Here is a 19844-nt window from a genome sequence, read left to right as displayed (position 1 = left end):
CACACCCCGTGCTCCATGCAATCCGTGCCCTCTATAATACCCACCACCTGGTACCCCAACCTCCCACCCCCCGTCCCTTCAAAACCCTCAGATTGTTTTTCAGAGTCCATAGTCTCTCATGGTTCACCTCCCCTTCCAATTTCCCCCAACTCCCTTCTCCACTCTAAGTCCCCATGTCCTCCATGCTATTTGTTATGCTCCACAAATAAGTGAAACCATATGATAGTTGACTCTCTCTGCTTGACTTATTTCACTCAGCATAATCTCTTCCAGTCCCGTCCATGTTGCTACAAAAGTTGGGTATTCATCCTTTCTGATGGAGGCATAATACTCTATCCCCAGGGGTACAGGTCTGTGAATCACCAGGTTTACACACTTCACAGCACTCACCAAAGCACATACCCTCCCCAATGTCCATAATCCCACCCCCTTCTCCCAAACCCCCTCCCTCTAAGAAAGAATTTTTAAAAATTCAAACATTCAATGTCTTAATGAACCTGCAGAGTAGAAAAGACAAAGAGAAGATCTGAAAAGTGCCCAGAGAGAACTAGAATGCCAAGATGGCTGATTTCTCATCAGAAACAATAGAAGCTTGAAGACAGTGGAATGGCATTTTTGAAGGGTCATTAGTCTAGATTGCTATGCCCAGTAAAATTAATTTTCAAAAACAACAGTAAAAGTCAATTTCTAAGGCCACCAAAAGACTCCCTGATGGATGCATTTATACAATATTCTTCAGAAAAAAAAAAAAAATCCGCGATCCTAGAAGGAGTTATAACTAAAAAAACAAATAGAGCAAAGAATATTTGTATATCTAAACAAACATTGATTATTCAGATTAATGACACTAATGGGTTAGTTTCCAAAGTCCTGGGATCGAGCCCCAAATCAGGCTCTCTGCTCAGCGGGGAGCCTGCTTCCTCCTCTCTCTCTGCCTGCCTCTCTGCCTGCTTGTCATCTCTCTCTGTCAAGTAAATAAATAAAATCTTAAAAAAAAAAATTCCAATGTATAACTATAATCATGGGGATTTCATGTGCTAGAGAGTAATCACATTTAAAACATTCTAGTCTGTGGGACACCTGGGTGATTTAATCAGTTAAGCATCCGCGTTTGGCTCAGGTCATGATCCCGGGGTCCTGGGATCAAGTCTCACATCAGGCTTCTTGCTCAGTGGGGAGCCTGCTTCTCCCCCTGCCTGGTGCTCCCCCTGCTTGTGCTCTCTGTCTCTCTGACAAATATATAAAGTCTTTTAAATAAATAAATAAAACATTCTAGTCTGTGTCGTTTGGGAAAAATTGAAAAACGTATTGATGACTTTTAGACTTTGTGAAGTGAGCTATCCTTGAGCAAATAGCAAATACCTACAGTAAGCATTAATGTAACAGTGGGATTTAGTCTCTGTAAATGGACCTATTCTTTGGTTAAAGACAAAGGTAGCCTAGCTTCAACAAAATGTAATTATATTCTATTTATAAGAGATAGAAGGGACGCCTGGGTTGCTCAGTTGGTTAAGCAACTGCCTTTGGCTCAGGTCATGATCCCAGAGTCCCGGGATTGAGTCCCACATCAGACTCCCTGCTCAGCAGCGACCCTGCTCCTCCCTCTGACCTCTTCCTTCTCATGCTGTCTTTCCCATTCTCACTCTCTCATTCAAATAAATAAATAAAATCTCTTTTAAAAAAAAAAAAGTACTCAAAATTTTGGGGCACCTGGGTGGCTTAGTTGGTTAAGTGGCTGCCTTTGGCTCAGGTCATGATCCCAGGGTCCTGAGATCAAGCCCTGCATTGGGCTCCCTGCTCAGCGGGGAGCCGGCTTCTCCCTCTCCCTCTGCCTGCCTCTCTGCCTGCTTGTGCTCTCTCTCTCTGTGTCAAATTAAAAAAAAAAAAAAAAAAGAGAGAGAGGTATAACTGATATGAACACAGAATGCTTAATAGTAAAGGGGACAAAGAGGTATGCAATTTAATTATTAGCCCAGTTATTAGCCTGGTTTCTTTAATTTTTGTTCTGTTTCGTTTTTACTGCAGGAATCCCAGAGTTTTACTGCATTTTCATAAATAGTTTCACTAGGAAGATTTAATCATTCCATTCTAAATAAAATAAAAATTGACAGAACTGCAGAAAACAGTATCAAATCTACAATACAATGAACAAACTTGTCATAATGGACTCAAATAACAATTGGAGAAGGAGAATCAGATCCTTATGATCCTGTAGCACTCTTCTTAGTTAATGATGGATACAGTGAAGTTTAAAAACAATGGACTCATAAAGGGAATTTGACATGTAAAGAAAAACTAACTTACACCGTCAAGTGATATGTAATCAGAGACTAATGAAGAATCATAGTAAATACTTGTTGAGCTCAGGGGTAAAATTAGTAGTTCAGCTTGTAATTTACAAAAGAAATCTTTTTTTTTTCTTTTAAAAATGGATCATTTTTTTTGATGATGAAAGTGGTGTGACCAGATATCAGTAAGGCAAAATAATTACGAGTGCATCAGAATTAATTGCTGTGTGGAACACCCTAAAATTGCCATAAATATGATTACTGTGTTCCAAATAACACATATGGAAATGTATATACAATAGCTATGATGGGAAAACCATAAGAAATTTTGGGCAAAAGACATAAATGATTATTCTCAAAGCAAGAAATAGAAATAGCTAATAAATATTTGAAAAGATGGACAATAACAAATGTAATCTGAGGGGATAAAAAGAGAAGCAACAGTGAGATAACATTTTTCATGTCAGATTGGCAAGGATGAAAAGATTAAAAAACTCATACCTAGGGGTTTATAGACATGGGTCTGTTCAGATATTTTCTCCATTCTTCATAATGTCATAGGAGTAGGCTTATGGTCTTTTTTTTTTTTGGTCATGCATAAAAATATGTTTTTTAATAATATTTATCCATCTTGCAAAAGTTTTTTTTGAGGTTTGGTTTTATTACTTTAATCTTCCATTAACAACTTGACAATATATTCTGCGCTCTTTGAACCAGTCATTCCACTTGTAGAATTTATCCCAAGTTATCAAAGTATATACGTTTTTCATAGCCTTGTCACTCTCAGTGAAAAACTGGGTCAATTTCCAAAAATCAAGCACGTGAGAAATAGATTATGGGTGGGGTACCGTTTAAAAGATGACAGGGGGTAATAGCTTTTATTTTTATTTATTTTTTTCTTAAAGATTTTATTTATTTATTTGACAGAGAGAAACCACAAGTAGACGGAAAGGCAGGCAGAGAGAGAGAGAGGAGCAGGCCCCCGCTGAGCAGAGAGCCTGATGTGGGACTCGATCCCAGGACTCTGAGATCATGACCTGAGCCAAAGGCAGTGGCTTAACCCACTGAGCCACCCAGGCGCCCCGAGCTTTTAAACGACATACAGGCTGATATTGACATAGTAAGATAAGCATGACATTAGTAAGTGGACTAAGCAGAACATATCTCTATTATATGAACTTGCATGTGTACCTGTCTATTTGTAAGCAGTCACTCATTTACAGTTGTACAGATGGTAGTCCCTGCCCATGACAAGCGTGGTCTATACTGTAAAATAAAAAATACTGACATAGTATTTGGGGGACCTGAGTCTTAGTCACTGTTAGGCTGATTTCACTCTCTCTCTTTACATCTTAGGGCCTCCTTTAGCATCCCCATCTCTAAAAATGAGGGTGAGGGATTGAGCCTTGGACTTCATTAGCAATGACTAATACACCTATAGCGGTTGTCATATGCCTCATATCCCTGTTCTGCATCCAAGGCAGATAGTAGCCATTAGCCCTAGTCTCCTTTCCCTGGGCTCAGCCAGACGGCAGGATTCTTCTCAACAGAGCGTTAGGTCAACATTTCTAAACAGATTGTACTTTGCACTTGGAACTTCTTTGCTATCCTTGCATGGGATGGTCTTAGAAGTCCTTTCAACAAAAGGATTTTTTCTGAGGAACAAAGTCGCTGTGATGAGAAATAAAAGGAATGTTTTCTAGGAAAAGGTGTCTGCTTTTCTAGTAGCCGCATTTTTAGTGGTGGAAATAGGTGAAATAAATACTGATGATACATTTTATTAAATAACAGATTTCATGTCATTTATATAAAACAAGTACCATGGACTATTTCACGTTGTTTTCTCGTACAAAATCTTAGAAATCTAGTATATAGTTACAGCACATCATATTTTAGATGACATTTCACTGCAGATACTTGATCTCTACTTAAATTTACAGTAAGAAGCAGATTCGCATATACTGATGCTCTTAAATTTTGTAATAATTGAATTGAGTGCCAGTTCCTTAATTAAAATTAAAGTTGAGATAAGGTCACATAAGCAGCATTTCAGGTCCCAATAGCCACAGATGGCTGGTAGTTACCATATTGGACAATGGAAGTTTAGAGAATACAAAGAAACACACTATTCGAGTTTAACTTTTAAGGAGATTTCCTGATTGGGAAATCAAGGTATAAGGAATATATATATATATCAATCAGAATCCGAAACAGAATATAATTAAAAGTTGGCAGTGGGTAGGCTAAGGGCTACTTGGGTAGAAGTTCCAGAAATATCCACAGCTTGAAGCAGGCTTCATGCCTTTGGAGTCCAGCTGGTGGAGATGACGTGGCGAGTTGGGGAGAATGAGTGTCTTACTTGAACACGTGTGTGTTCTCCCTGCAGGCATGGGACCCGCTGTGCTGGAGAAGTGGCAGCCGCAGCAAACAACTCTCACTGCACGGTCGGAATTGCTTTCAATGCCAAGATCGGAGGTACGGGAAACAAACGTGGGTAGACGGAGAACCCTTTCAGAGCTCAAGACAGGGCTGCGTTGGCAGAGCAGCGTTCAACTCTTGCCAAAAATGACCATCTTCACGTGTGTTATTAAATAAAGTTCAGGGCTTTTGAAGCAGTACCCCTCTGGGGGTGCGAGCACAGATGTTTCTTGATTTAAAACAGGCATGAAGAACATGTCCAGTCCTGGATTTGGGGTCATTGACATCTGTCCCAATCTATCCAGTGGCTGCCTGGGTCGGAAAGAACTGATCACCTTAATATCAGCCCATAGTGTCTCTAAGGAGAGAGACATTCTGAAAGTAATGTCAGAACAGAAAATCCTTTTTTTTTTTCCTTTTTCCTTATGTTTTACCGAAAGTTCCTTTAATGGAAATTAAAGTGGGAAATGGTATAATCACCTTTTGTAGACCATAATAGAGCAATAGAGTTTTTGTTAATAATCCCAGATTATGTATGTACGTTACACACACATGCACAAACTCAGTATGTCTACACACACATGCACAAACTAAGTATGTCTACCACGAGGACCTGACTAAGGGAGTATCAACGTAGGGTAGGCCTAGACAGAAGCAAACTCCTTCATATTTGTAATCATCCTTGTTAGCTGTCACCTGATACCGCAGGCACATGGTAAGAGACAGGATAGATCCTAGTGGCTCGAAGGTGTCCCCTAGGAGGTTTTCCTAACCAGTGTCGCAGATGAATGACCTTCCTGGTAACTAGACTGACATCTTCATTTCCAGTACACTATTGTTGCCAAGTGGTATATAGAATTGGACTTGAAATAAAAATAATTGTCCTTCCTATAGTAAATATAGAGATCTCGTAACGTGACATATTGGGGGTATTTAGTAACGGTGCTAAGAAAAGGTTCCTGACACTACCTCAAATATCAGTGCTCAGTGCATTTGACCTCTTTCTGTCCTTTATTTCACACTGAATTCTTAGAGTATGGCAGCTTGTTAACCAGTAATTAGCTGTACTCTGAGAGTATCTGCTGTGCGTCAAGGAGAAGTTTATGAGGGAGCTAAGGAAAGGAGACAGAAACTTCCCCTGAAGAACGATGAGGGTTCCAGACACGCTTGATAGTCTCAAGAGTGTCCAGTGACCATGGTAGCTGCTAATCAACCCTGCTTGCTGTCCCAGACACAACACACACAGTCCCTCACATGCACCAACACACGTCCATGTCCGCCTCCTCCCTCTCCCGTGCTAACCCAGCATTCACTCACCTTGAGGGACTGAAGGAACGAAATCACAGACAAGTTGCCAATCTCGCCAAACAGGACTTCAATAAGAAAATGAACAGATGGCAGTGACTCACCAATGTTCTGTCATCCCCCAAACAGGAACCTTCTGAATTATAAATTAACCCCCCGACACCGGTCCCAAAGCATGAAGGCTTACAGTCAGATAAAGAAAAATGGACCTTCCATCTTAAAACTTGAGGAAACAAAAATAATTACTTGTTAATATTTGGTCAGAAAAGGAATATTACCCTCTAGATACAATTTCATCAAGCTTTTTTATTTTTTCCCAGACTTCCATCAGTTGCGTGATCTAGAAACTACACCTAAATATTGTGTAACTACTCCTCTGTGTTGATGTTTGGAATTTCCAGTTAGGTTTTTTCAGGCAGTGGTACAACCCAGTGTTTATTTCTTTGCACCAATAAAATACAGTTGATCCTTAAACAGCACAGGTTTGAACCGCATGTGTCCACTTAAATACATTTTTTTTTTAGTATATATGGTACAGTACTATAAGTGGACTATGTTCTCCATAAGATTTTCTTATGGAGATTTTCTCGAACTTACTTTATTGTAAGAATATAATCTGTAATGCACATATCATATAAAATATGTGTTCATCAACTGTGTATGTTATCGGGAAGGCTTCCAGGCAATAGTAGGTTATTAGTAGTTACGTGTTTGGGGAGTCAAGGTTGTATGTGGATTTTTGACTGCGTGGTGTTGGGGGAGGGTTAGCGCATCTAACCCTGAGTTGTTGAAGGGTCAACTGTAGCTCCATTTTATCCTTTGAAATAGCAAGAAGTAAAAATGGAGGGCATACGAAATAGTTCTTGTTTTCAGTAAAAACTGTGCAGATGAATTTTGAATATTCATGTCAAATTAAACCAAACCAGTGGCTGCTTACGACCCAGTACACACAAAGAGTATCCAGCTGGACATTCTACTTCCCTAAAACAGAGTGCTGAAAAGCCTTCTAAGTACAGTTTCCTTTTGGTAATTTTTAAAGTAATGTATTTATAACCCTTATGATCCACGTCACTTGTCTATACATTGCCTTTAAAAATCCAAAGGTCTCAAGGAAATGACAGTCAAGAGATATTACAAGCAAGTGCAGTGTCTTTAGGGGCGCTTGGAGGAAATGTAATGTGTCCCGAGTGTTAACTTCCACTGTTCTTTTAGAAGTAATTATTCAAGGGTATAGTGACCTATCTGTCATGTAGCTGAGAAAGGTTCCCCTGGAAATATGGCAGAATGTCACCAGTTAAGTGTCGTCTGTCTCTGGCCTCATGGTCATTTTTTCTGTTTTGTATGTTTGCAAATTTTAGAGTTGAAAGTTAAACATTTTTTTAAAGCACAAAGAAGGTGTTGTCTTTTCAAGAATTTGTTGATTTTTCCACTAGAAGTCCCACCTCAAACCTCCTAGTATCAAAGCTGCCTGATTAGGGGTTTTATTATTTAAGCCCCATGTGTCGGTGGCCAGAAAAACTTGAAATCCCGCTAGAGAACAAGATTTTTCTAAGGAGGAAACTTGAGCCATAAAGATAGAATTGTAAAGTAATACAGCATCTCAGTGGTGCTTTTTAGCTTAAGCTGAAGAAGATATATGTTTACTTCACAATTAGATGTTTCATTGTTGTTCGGAGTCTCCAGAATAGAAGGACAGAGAGAAGGCCTGACATTTGACGTGTAATTTATTCTTGGGTGTCTGTGTCTATTTTTTTCCTGTTAAGGTTAATAACAAATCCCTGTCTGTCTGGCGGGAATATACATAAATGAAGATTAATGACTGAACATGGTTAAAACCCTTTGAGACATAATTGATGTGTTACATGCACAGAGAGCATTCTCATTTATTATTTGACTTATAAATAACTTGGCAAAGAAATAATAGATTAAGTTCACATCAGTCTCACAGATTAGGAGATAATATTAAGGAGAGAGGAAATTAGACCAACCTAACTTGGCAGCTTTCCAAATTTTGTCAGCCCGCTAAGGTCAGAATGCTTTATACCAATTATGAACACAAGTTACCTAATAAAGAGAAATTTAGGGAAGATGGATTGCTTGAGGCTCTCTGTCAAGTACTCTCTGAAGACAGGGATAAAGAGAAGGGAGAGATTGTGGGAACTTTAAAAAAAGAGAATAATGGATTAAAAAAAAAAGGTTTTAATGGGAACTTTAAAAAAAGAGAATAATGGATTAAAAAAAAAAGGTTTTAAAGAAGTTTTGCTCTCTCATGTACAACGCAACTTCTCTCCAAGAAAGAACTCTCTCATGTACAACGCAACTTTCTCTCCAAGAAAATTTTGGAAGAGTCTGCATTATCTTTTTTCAGGGGGGAGAAGATGCTCCCTTAGGTGTTGATTAAATGTTGATTCTTTGCCCCCCAATTGCTGTAATTGGAATATGTCTTGGGCTGTCTGGGGGTTCTATAGTGAATGCTCTATTCAAGCTAATTCCCTTCTGTCTGGAAGGGGTTCGGATGCTGGATGGAGATGTCACGGACATGGTTGAAGCGAAATCGGTTAGCTTCAATCCCCAGCACGTGCATATCTACAGTGCAAGCTGGGGCCCGGATGATGATGGCAAGACCGTGGACGGACCGGCTCCCCTCACCCGCCAAGCCTTTGAAAACGGCGTTAGAATGGTAGGTTTTCAAAGCACCGTGGCTCATACTTTGTCCTTCGGTGATGGTTCTCGTGGGAAACCGTCTCTGCAACTGTGGGTTCCAGTCCTTGGGTCTAGAGGAATGGACAGAGTCCACAGCTGAGCCAGAAGACAGGTTTATAGAAAGAGGGACAGAACCTTTAGTATTGTGTATTGCATCCGTTCTGCAAATGAGCTAAGAGCTAGAGAGTTTCCCCTGACAAGAACAGAGGTGTATTTGGCTGCTTAGGTTTGCTCAAAGGAAATGTATCCGTTAATATGTGAATCTTGCTTTTGATGCAAGAAATTCTTAGCTCTGTGAGATGGAAGAGAAATGAAAATACTGAATCTCTCCAGCTGAGGTCATCCAGCAGTGCCCTTCTGGGCCTCTCCCTTTCATACACCCTTCCCAGGTTTCACTTCTCTCCCAGGACAATATCCTTGTTCTCCTGGCTCCCAAGTTCCCAATCCAGGCTACTCATCAGCATTTTTCTTCATTTCACTAAGAAATTCACACACCACTCCTCCCCTCAAAAACTGACCAGGTAATCTACTGTAATAGAATTTCTCCTTCAAATTACAGCTCTTAAAAAAATCCCATTTTGTTTTCATTAAATAAAAAATAAGGTCACCCTATACTTGTAATCACGGAAGGAGGAGTGCTCGGTCCGAAGAACTCCTTTCTGTTTCTTACTTGTGAATGAAACCTTGGGTGATTTAAAGCATTTTAATCGTGATCTGGGCTCTTCCAACCTTTCCTTCATCATCTCTTTCTACGTTTTCTGTAATGGAAGCGCAGTCGGCTCTTCCAATCCTTTACCGTGTACCGTTTTCCCAGCCTCATCCCTATGCTCTACGATTGATTATACAGCCCATTCTCTTCCACCAGCAAGCCTCCGTTAAAATGCTGCCTCTCCCCAGAAGCCTCGTCACTGCCCGAACTAGAACCAAGCGCCAGCAATCCCTACCCTGCGCCCACGAAACTGCGTATTCTTCCCGGTGTCACACAAAGTCATTATCATAGTGTGCTTTATGTCCGTTATTCTGGTCTGTGTCTTCCTCATTAAATTCTGTGTCCTGGGATAGCAGGGCTTATGCCCATCTTGAGAGGCTTCGCAAAACCCATGGAGTGCACGGAACTCTAGGGAGTGCTCAGTAAATGTTTGTTGAATTTCATTTAATTTACTACAAATTACACCAGCCATGGGACGGTTGTGCATTTAGCCCAGATCTGGGGCGATGGAGTGTGTGCAGCAGGTTAATGCAGTGTTGGCAGCTGGAGTACAAGTAACCCTGCTGCTTCCACCCCGGTGGGGTTGGTGCTGGGGTGAACTCACAAGACTAAGCCAAGCTGTCTCCCGGTTCTTTTTTTTTTTTTTTTTTTTTTTTTAAGATTTTATTTATTTATTTGACAGAAATCACAAATAGGCAGAGAGGCAGGCAGAGAAAGAGGAGGAAGCAGGCTCCCTGCCGAGCAGAGAGCCCGATACAGGACTCGATCCCAGGACCCCGAGATCATGACCTGAGCTAAAGGCAGAGGCTTAACCCACTGAGCCACCCAGGCGCCCTTCCGGTTCTTTTGAAACAGACTGGAAAGGAAGCTTATGCACTCGTTCAGAATATACTTCCTAACTGAAAAAGCCCTTTAAAGCTATAGAATAGTGTTTTAAATTGCATTGCCTAGAATTTTCCTTTCAAGGTGTCTGAACATCAAATGAATGTGCTCTCAGTAATCTGGAAATTTCATTACCAAAGCCCTAGACCACAGAGTAGTATTCTCTCCAGGCCATCCACAGAATGGTCATTCAAGTGAAAGAGATAAAACTTAGTTCATACTTAATTTTCGGATCGTATGTGTATGGCTTTTGATATAATAAAAAGAGTAGGCTGGGATTTCTCATTAGTGTAAAGTATTAGTAATTAGTAATTACTAATTTCAGTAGCATACATACTGAGATAATGGGGACCGATGTTTTTCAAGTTTTTGCTAAGGACTCTCATTCAATGGTAATCTTATTTGGAAGTTCAAGGTGTAAAACAAATTAAAAATCTGGTACTTCGGTAGGAGGAGGAAAGGGTTAAGAAAGAAGATCATCTGAGGAAGCTATTCAAACTTATGGGAAGATTATATTTAGAAACAAACCATTGTGAAAAAAAAATTACTCTATATTCATTATTAAGTACTAAAGTAACCCATGCTTATGAAAATAAATCCTACTACAAAGATGAAATTAAAAACAGATTCCCCACACAAGTAGATAACCATTGTTTTTGGTGGTTTCTTAAAAGATTTTATTTATTTATTTGTCAGAGAGAGAAAGAAGTGAGAGAGAGAGAGACTGGGCATAAGCAGGGGGAGTGGCAAGCAGAGGGAGAGGGAGAAACAGGCTCCCCATTGAGCAAAGAGCCCGATGCGGGGCTTGATCCATAACCTGAGCTGAAGGCAGACACCTAACTGACTGAGCCACCCAGGCATCCCATAGATAACCATTATTAAGAGTATGGATTCCACCTTTCCCTACTTCCCTGTGCATTTCTACAGCAAACAGGGACCACTTGCCTCTATGTTGCTGTTTTTACTTAACTGTGTGTGACAGGCATTCTTCCAGGGTAATTCATAATGATAGAACTCTTTTGTATTATAATGTTTCACCCTCTTTGGAATATGGCAATACCATAATTTATTCAACATTTCACTGAAGATCTTTCAAGGTTTTAATCTAAAAAAGGCGAGGGGGCATTTAGCTATTCATTTTTTAGAGTTAAGGTAGTAACGAAAGAAATAACTCTTGCAAAACAATTGACTATTCTCTGGCTGCTGTCATGGCACATACAATTATGGAAGACCAGCAGCGACCCATTCAAATGTGTTTAGATTAACAGGATAGAGGTTTAGTGTGTTTACACGTAGGCTTCGAACTCAACCAGCCAGAGTTCGGAATCTGTCGTTTACTGCTCTCTGACCTGAAACAAATCAAACTACCTCTGCTCCTATTTCCTCATCTAAAGTCAGGCAATAAATGTTCTCACAGAGATGTTATGAGTGTTAGATGATAATGCTGCTGAAGCTATTGACAGAATCCCTGGAATATAATAGGTGCTTAAGAAATACACTTTATAGGTATCTGTGCATGTAAATATACATAATTTTTTTTCAGAGAAGAGATCATGTCCTTTCAAAAAACTTTCTAGTTCTCCTCAGTCCCCGAACCTTGTGTACCGTTTCTGCACTACAGAATTCTAGATGATCCCATAGAGTTACTTGTAGTGGTGGTAGTTAAGTATATAGAAATCAGCGTAGACTTCCTGTGTTCTTGCCTGTCATAGGCTTTTTTCTTCCTATGTCTGTACTCACCTTCAATTTCATTTGCCCTTAAAGCACCTCTTCCATTTCGAGGTAACCTCCTGATACACAAATTCATTCTACTTATCTATGTTCGTCGTCTTGAATTTAATTTATATTTTCCCAAGGGAGGTTTCTCTAAATATCTATGAATATATAATTTAACATTTTTAAAGCAGTATATTAGTCTTCCGGAAGAAAGAAACGTTCTACTTCTTTATTATCAAGCACCAGATGGCACAGTACGTTCTATAGTCTACGAGATTTTATTCTAATTCGTGTTCTTTATATAATTGTCAAACATATAGAAAATGATAGGATGAAAACTTTATACAAAGTTAGATTATAAAATGCAACTAAGAAATGAGTGATTTATTGGCTGCATGACTTAAGGAATGAGGGAATAAATAACTACTAAAATAAGTCCCTCAGGTAGCGGGGTAAAACCCTGTGTGATAGCTTAAAGTCACTCTGGCCCGTTAGGGTTTTAACTACTTCACTTACAAAAATACAGGAATTGACATTTATATATTCTTTCTATAAAATGTAGTGAGCTCCCACTTCCTGTACCACATGGATAAAGCAATGAAGGCAACATCTAAGTTTTAAATGCAACACATGAAACTGTACATTCTAGCAACAAGACAGGAAACAAACATAGACACCATCAAGATGATAAGCTAATGAGAAGTGTTAGAAATGGGAAGAATGGGTGAGGGGGCAGGACAGAATTGTCGTCGTTCAGGAGGATAGAGAGTCCTTTCTGAAGAGGGGGGCACATGAATTGGGTCACAGATTGTAAGAGGCTAGTCCTGTCGAAGGAATGAGTTCTGCAGAAGGAACAGCAAGAGGAAAACACCCCGAGTGGAGGGTGATTGGGGTGTGTTCATGGAACAAAATGCTGATTCAGGTGATGGGAGCAATGTGGGCGGAAAGCAGGCGGTAGGAGATGGTTTGGAGAGGTAGTTCAGGGCCGGCTCCGCAGGGCTTTGTAAACCATGGAGGGTGTTTGCGATTTATTCCATTGCGGAAAACCCTCAGAGGTTTTCCAAGTAGTGGCCCATTGGGACACAAAATTTTCAAAGGTCAGTGCCGTACAGGGAATGGACTCTGTGGGAGAGGGACAGGGAGGCAGGAGCAGAAGACTGAAGTGGTCCAGGAAAGAGGTGATCATGAGCCGGACTTGGGGGGAGGGGGCAGCAGCGTCAGGACAAGTTGGGGGGGGCAGGGGGTTGGCAAGCAGGAGAAGCCTACATATCAAGACAGATTTTCACAAAGGAAATATATTTTGTTCAGGGGATCCAAGTATTGATCACATCCACTCCTTCTGCTTGCTAATCAGAAAATGTAGCAAATATTGGATTTCAAAATGCTCCCTACTTGTTTTTCTATAACACAAGTATTGGGTTCAGTAGAATGTAACACTCTTCAAAGACTAACAGAATCAGAATTGATTCAGTTTACAGCCTGAGACAAAACTGTGTTGAACAAATCAAGTTACAATTGACAACTTGCTCTTTTCCCCAGAGACTGTATTTTAGTTGATGCTAAGGAGTTGTAAAATTAAATGCAGGAATTAGAGGTCCATAATTTGAGTTGTGTATGATTGATAATGATGAGGATACCAGTAGTGGTAGTCATCCTAATAATAATGATCCTAAAACACTCAACTTTTGTCAGTCTGTTAGATATGGTCAGTCCTCTGAGCCCCAAAATAGATACCACTTTTTTTTTTTAGTTTTGTTTTTTTTCAATGTTCCAAAATTCATTGTTTATGCACCACACCCACTGTTCCATGCAATACGTGCCCTCCTGAATACCCACCACCAGGCTCACCCCACCGCCCTCCCCAAAACCCTCAGTTTGTCTCTCAGAGTCCACAGTCTCTCATGGTTTTTCTCCCCCTCTGATTTCCCCCAACTCCTAATTTTTAATCTTCACAGTGTTCACCTAAGATAGGTCCTATTCTCCCCAGTTTTACAGAAAATATATACTCAGTAGGGCTAAACAAGTCAGAATGCGGGCCTCAAAGCAATCAAATAAATTATTTTGTGTGTCATCATTTCCACTTTATTCAGCAGAACCGACCTCCTTGTATCATCCGTGACCGCATAGCAGAGCTTTTCCCCTGTTACTGTGGTGAATGAATTTCTCACCTTCTGCCTAATTCTACCTCCTCCATTTCTTCACTGAATGCCTCAGCCTCTTGCCTCAACTAAAGACGCGGTTCAATCAGTCCTGTCTTTTTCATCATCGAAACGTCCCTCCCCTGTGTGCTACTGTTGTCCACATACTGTCAGTTCTTTTTCAGAAGACAGAGGGGAGGCTCTCTCTGTGGTTTTCTTCTATTTTTCCAATTACTCATTTCCAGAAACCATTGTCCATACTTGTCCTCTACAAGCTCTTTTTCCACTGTCTCTTGAAGCCACTCATCAGAACCCTGACCCCTCACTGCACCGCGACTGTTCTTGTCAGGGCCACCGTGACCTTCCTATGTGAAACCCAGGACTCCTCTCTGATCCATTGTGTCATTTGTGGTAAGGAGGCCTGCCTGCTTCTTCTGGTCCGCAATAAAATACACACACTCCGACCCTTCACACCCCTTTTCTCCTTCTGTTTAGTATATTTCCTTCTCTTGTTGATGAATTGTCCCCCACCCCCCCCATAAAGGCTCGGAGACAGAATGTTTTGTTCTGTGCTAGATCCCAAGGACCCGCAAGAGGGTCTGTTGAGTGATAGGTGAGCAAACGTGGGTGAATTCCATGCCCATTTGCTGCACATACTGAATGAATTTATTTAAGGATCACACTTGTACTGGTTTTCTGTTTTTAATTAATAATATGGAAATGAGTTACTAATATACATGGTATAGTCTGGTGATTAATACGCACAGACCATGGATTCAGACTCTCCAGTGGGTTCCATTACGTTCTTAAGCATGTTCAAGTTAATTAGCCTCTCTGAGGATCAGTTTGTTCCTCTATAAAATGGAGCTAACTGCTAGTAATTACTTTATAGGACTGTTGTGAGGATTGTATGATTAATGCCTGTAAAATACGCAGCAGAGTTTCTGGAACATAGTGAGGTCTCTAATTATGTTATGAGTCTTAATCACTATCACTTCTGAAAAGGCCAGGGTAATAAATGTGAAATGCCAGTTAATTGTGTAGAATACTGTAAAAAGCCTTAGTTGTCCAAAATCTCTGGGTTAGTGGATTAATTCATTTCGTATTTCTGAGTGATCCTTAAAGAAGGTAAATATGAGTCTTGAGAGTATTACTAAGGAATGGCTAAAATAAATGGGACAGAATAGCCAAGAGATTTTTTCTGAAATCTATTCCACAAAACACTAATTAATGAAATACCTTAAAGAGGGGTGGGGTGAGTGAAGGATTTTGCTATCAAATAGGCTCAAGAAACACCACGTTTTATTTCCTCCCTTTCAAAACTTGAAAGATATAAAAGGCTCTGAGAAGTTCTGCAGTAGAGATGTGTGTAACTTGATTTACTCAACGTTCTAAACTTTAACTACCCCCAAAGCTTTTATTTTTGTGACTTGTTTTGAATTGGTGTTAAATTTAATTTCATTTTACATTGTTTGGAACTGCTTCACAAAGATTCAGCGAAATCCATTAGACGTTAAGAAACAGAACAGTAGAACGGGAAACAGTTTGAGTGGCGGAATTGTTCTTACCAACATTTGTATGTTTGTTTCCTGGTAGATGTCACTCCGGTTCACCCCATCTACCTTCCTAAAATGTGTGATTTCTTCTTTTCTTCATCCAGTAAGTCTTTCTTTCCTATCTTCCTAAAAGTCTATGGAATGTGTCCTCTTGCCTCACAATTAGAACCAGAATCTCTCAGATGGCCTTGAGCCCACAACATCCTTCCAAAGCTTCCATCCTCCTCGCTTGAGCTCCAACTTTCAATTCAGCATGAGCATTGCAGCCAAAGAAGTATTTTTTGGTATGTAAACCTTGTCCTTTGTCTTCTCTTTAAAACTCACTTCTCCCTAGGATTGATGAAGAATATTCTAAGCTTCTTAGAAGACCACAGAGGTCTCTCACCATCTTTCCAGGGGTCTCAGAATCGAAATCTTAGGTGTCATCAAAGGGAAGGACCATTGAAATGTTACTCTTGTTCAAACTGACACGACTCCACTTACCACGGTGAACCTTTGGCCTGCCTCCTCGGCATGCTTGGCAAAGACTTCCTTCAGGGGAAACGCTTTGTTTTGTCCACCCAGAAGGTTCTAAATAGGAAAATGGTTTTATAACATGAATGAGTCCGTTGACAGTGTTTCAGATATAAGTGACCCGAGTCTTGGTATCAGAATAAGAAGCTAACTGCCTGAGCTTTTCTTGTATTCATTCTCTATTCATTCATGTATTCCTGATTGCATTCAGGAGACATCTACCTTGGGTGATTATCAATATTCCGGGTACTTTGTGAGCTGGTAGTGAAAGAAGAATAGCACTAAGCTGTTGCCTTTGGGAAACTCACCATGTAATGTAGAATAAATGTTTTAAATAAAGTGTAAAGCAAATTCCCCAAGTCCCTTCAGTGGCTAGAATCTTGTAAACGATGAGGAGGACAGATTACACAGCACATACTTACAAAACTTTTTGTGTTCAGTCTAGTTGCCTTGCAGTCATTTTTCTTTTTTCCCCCCCATTTGGGTTATTAAATTTATTAATACTTGGTACCTTTTTACATTTGTCAGCAGATATCTCGCACACTGACAGCTTTTCAAGATTTCCTGACAAGGGTATTTTATAACATCCTTTAGAAAACAAGCAAAAAATTAGAACTGAATCTCTTGCTTTTTTCATAATCACACAACCCTTTATTCAGATTAGCAGTACTTCCCTTATTGTCTTAATCAAGAAATCGTTCTCGAGTCCCCATTACATACCAAGCACTGATTTGGCATTTATCTTACTCAGAGCTGGAGAAATCGTGTGGCTCATTGCACATATTCTAGAAGCATAGAGTCTAGATTTCACTTAATTACACTATCTACAAGTATACTTTCAATGCCAGATCCTTTTTCTTTGGGATTATCCATGAAAGCCTTCCAGGGCATTCATAACAGAATCAATGTCAAGGGTGGGAAAACAAAATCGGGGGAAATCCAGATGACTGGCCCCTAATCTCCCTTCCTGCCATCCTCTCTGTTTTCCAGATGGAAAGCAGGACATTTGACGAGCATCTATTACTACATGCCTGACTGTTGAGCCTCTTATGAAATCTCTGGTTAATGTATCCCTTTCCCATCATCAGTTTCCTTTTCAATTACCAGATATGACACCTGATTGGATATTTGGAATATTTGCTGAAAACACAGAGTTTCTTTACAAGCACACCCTGACCCTTATATGCTCATACGTGCACATACACACGTTTCTCCACCCTTAAATTAAAGGCATATGTTCACCAGAAGGGGAGAGAAGAAGTATAATGAGCTCATATAATAAACGCAGTAATAATAATCATAATAAAATTAACCAATTCCACTTGGGAAGAATATATTTTTATCTGATACACACCTAGCTGTAGCAGGCTTGGTACTAGTTTGGATTTTAATAAATGACAGATTGCTGTTAAATTAGTTGGCAAATGTTTTAAAACTTTGAAACAGTCTATGGATAGGCAAAGATAGACAAGGGAGTTTATTTAATACTGGCTCCACGTAATCAAAATTGACTTTAACTGGGGTTTGTTTTAAAAATCCTCCATTAGTATTTAACTGTATCCTGGTGGAAACTCTTGTGTCTTTGGGACTGTAACAAAGCTAAGAAGGGATTTGCCAAATGGACCCAACCTAAGGTTTTCCACTTTGGAAACAAAGAATCGTTTGTCTCTGTAAATACATATGTGGTTTCACATTCTGTAATCTTGACCAAGTTATCTGTTATCCAAGGATCAGATTTCGATTCCTATGTTGTGACCTATATATACTGACATATAGGGAAGGATTTGAAGCCCTTATCATAGGCATCATCCTACTGTAGTCTGGATGCTCCTAGTTACAGGGAAAATACAAAAATCATACAGGGATTGGATTAGGGTAAATTGAAGTCCAGACCAGTCCCGAATTTCTGTGATTCAGAGCATAAATTTAAGAAAGGTAATTGAAATTTTCTTTAACAAAACTTGGAAGTAGCTGGGATTAAAAAAAAAAAAAAAAAGGCCACTGTGAAATAAACAAGGATAAATTGGACTGGGTTGATAATAACAAATGACTTTAAAGGAAATAGGACTTTTATAACAGATTTTGTTCATTTTCCCTGAGCTTATGGTTCTCCTCTTTTAAGAGGAAGATAATCAAACTTAAATATTCAGGATTGTAAGCATTATGAGGACTTAATTCTGAGAACCACTTGGGTTAGGAATAAGGATGTTCTTATAGGACCTCACCAGTTTATAGACTTGGAAACTAAGTCTTAGCAAAGTAGGCAACCTGACCATTATGAAGCATGAGTGTGGCCCTGACTCGGTCTGTCGTCTTCACCAACATGTTGTGTGAATCCATTCCTGTCAGGTGTGTCGTATGGGCCTATCTGTGTCCGTTCTTTCTGTCAGTGGTAGCTGTCATTATGGTCATGGAAGTGGACGCTACCACAGGGACCTCTCGCTTCCCTGAAGTCCTGGGAAGGATGGTTGGGACAAACTGACTTGGCATATTCTCAACTTCATTGTATTGTCTCTTTCTTGTCCTCCTTGGAGATAAGCTGTGACAATGTAGAAAGTACTGACCTTCAAGTCACAGAGAGGTTGAAATCTTCTTGGTTTCCCTCCAGTGTTTTGACCTGGGTTAAGTTACTAAGTTATCAGAGCGTCTGCTTTCCTAAGAAAAAAAAACTATGATAATACCTCTTTGTGAGCCCTCATAAGACTGGCTGAGACCACACATATGCAGTGTTCAGACATACTGCTTGTCTTCTCCTCAGAGGAGAGGCCATGTTTGATGAATCTTTAAGGACCTCAGTATCTACCACAGAATCTTGTAAATAATAGAAGCTTAGTATCAAGTGTCATCTTTTCAGAAGTGTGATTTGCTTTCATTGATATCAGGATTGTGTTTATGGGGAGAAACTATGAAGGGCTGATTTTCTGTGTTTCAGAAATGTTATGGGCTGCTTCACAAAGACTGAGGCTGTGACCTTCAAACCCCTGGTGGGCTTTGCGGAGGGGGCAGGGGACAGCTTGCTTTCCCTTTCCCAACCTGGGAGTTGGGACCAGTCCACCATGGTGAAGCATTCTGTAACTTAACATAGAGAAGAGTAGAAACCCTTCATTACAGCTAGAGTTTCCCTCTGTCTTCCTTCCCAAATGACTTTCCAAACATTTGCAATAAATTCCTTTCATTCCTCTGTTGATAGTAAATACTTCTTTATTCTCTTTGAAAGGAATCTTTCAAATTTAACTCGTTTAATAGAAATTTAAAGGTGTGGTATCTTCCTGGGCTGTTTCATAATCGGTACCTAATATTAATATTGGAAATGTCTTTCTCCATTTCATAAACCTGTTTCTGCTAAAACAATCCTGAGCATGATTTTGCCTTTGCTCTGGGATGATCCAAGATACAGAAACTTCTCTCACATATGCCATCTTTTTCTCCCCAAAATGGGAATGCGGGAATGGTGGGTGTACCCAGAATGGCTGCATCGGTCTGATGGGGCGCCTGGGTGGTTCAGTTGGTTAGATGGCTGCCTTCCATTCAGGTCATGATCTGGGGGTCCTGGGATCAAGCCCTGTGTCAGGTCCCCTGGTCAGCAGGGAATCTGCTTCTCCATCCCCCTCTGCCT

The 19844-nt window shown here is 40.1% G+C and overlaps 1 protein-coding gene across 3 annotated transcripts in view; it reads left to right on the top strand.

Moving 5' to 3' along the window:
* PCSK5 (proprotein convertase subtilisin/kexin type 5) overlaps window positions 1-19844 on the top strand; it is a 449406-nt gene that overhangs the window by 159576 nt on the left and 269986 nt on the right. For all 3 annotated transcript variants that reach the window (XM_032308751.1, XM_032308750.1, XM_032308749.1), the window contains exons 6-7: window positions 4675-4763; window positions 8519-8691. In XM_032308751.1, coding sequence (XP_032164642.1) covers window positions 4675-4763; window positions 8519-8691 — 262 coding nt within the window. The remainder of the gene's footprint in view (window positions 1-4674; window positions 4764-8518; window positions 8692-19844) is intronic.

The sequence above is a fragment of the Mustela erminea genome, chromosome 12 (assembly GCF_009829155.1).
Source record: "Mustela erminea isolate mMusErm1 chromosome 12, mMusErm1.Pri, whole genome shotgun sequence".
Classification (NCBI taxonomy): domain Eukaryota; kingdom Metazoa; phylum Chordata; class Mammalia; order Carnivora; family Mustelidae; genus Mustela; species Mustela erminea.
Note: the sequence above shows the minus strand (reverse complement) of the source record. Positions and strands in the feature narration are given on the sequence as shown.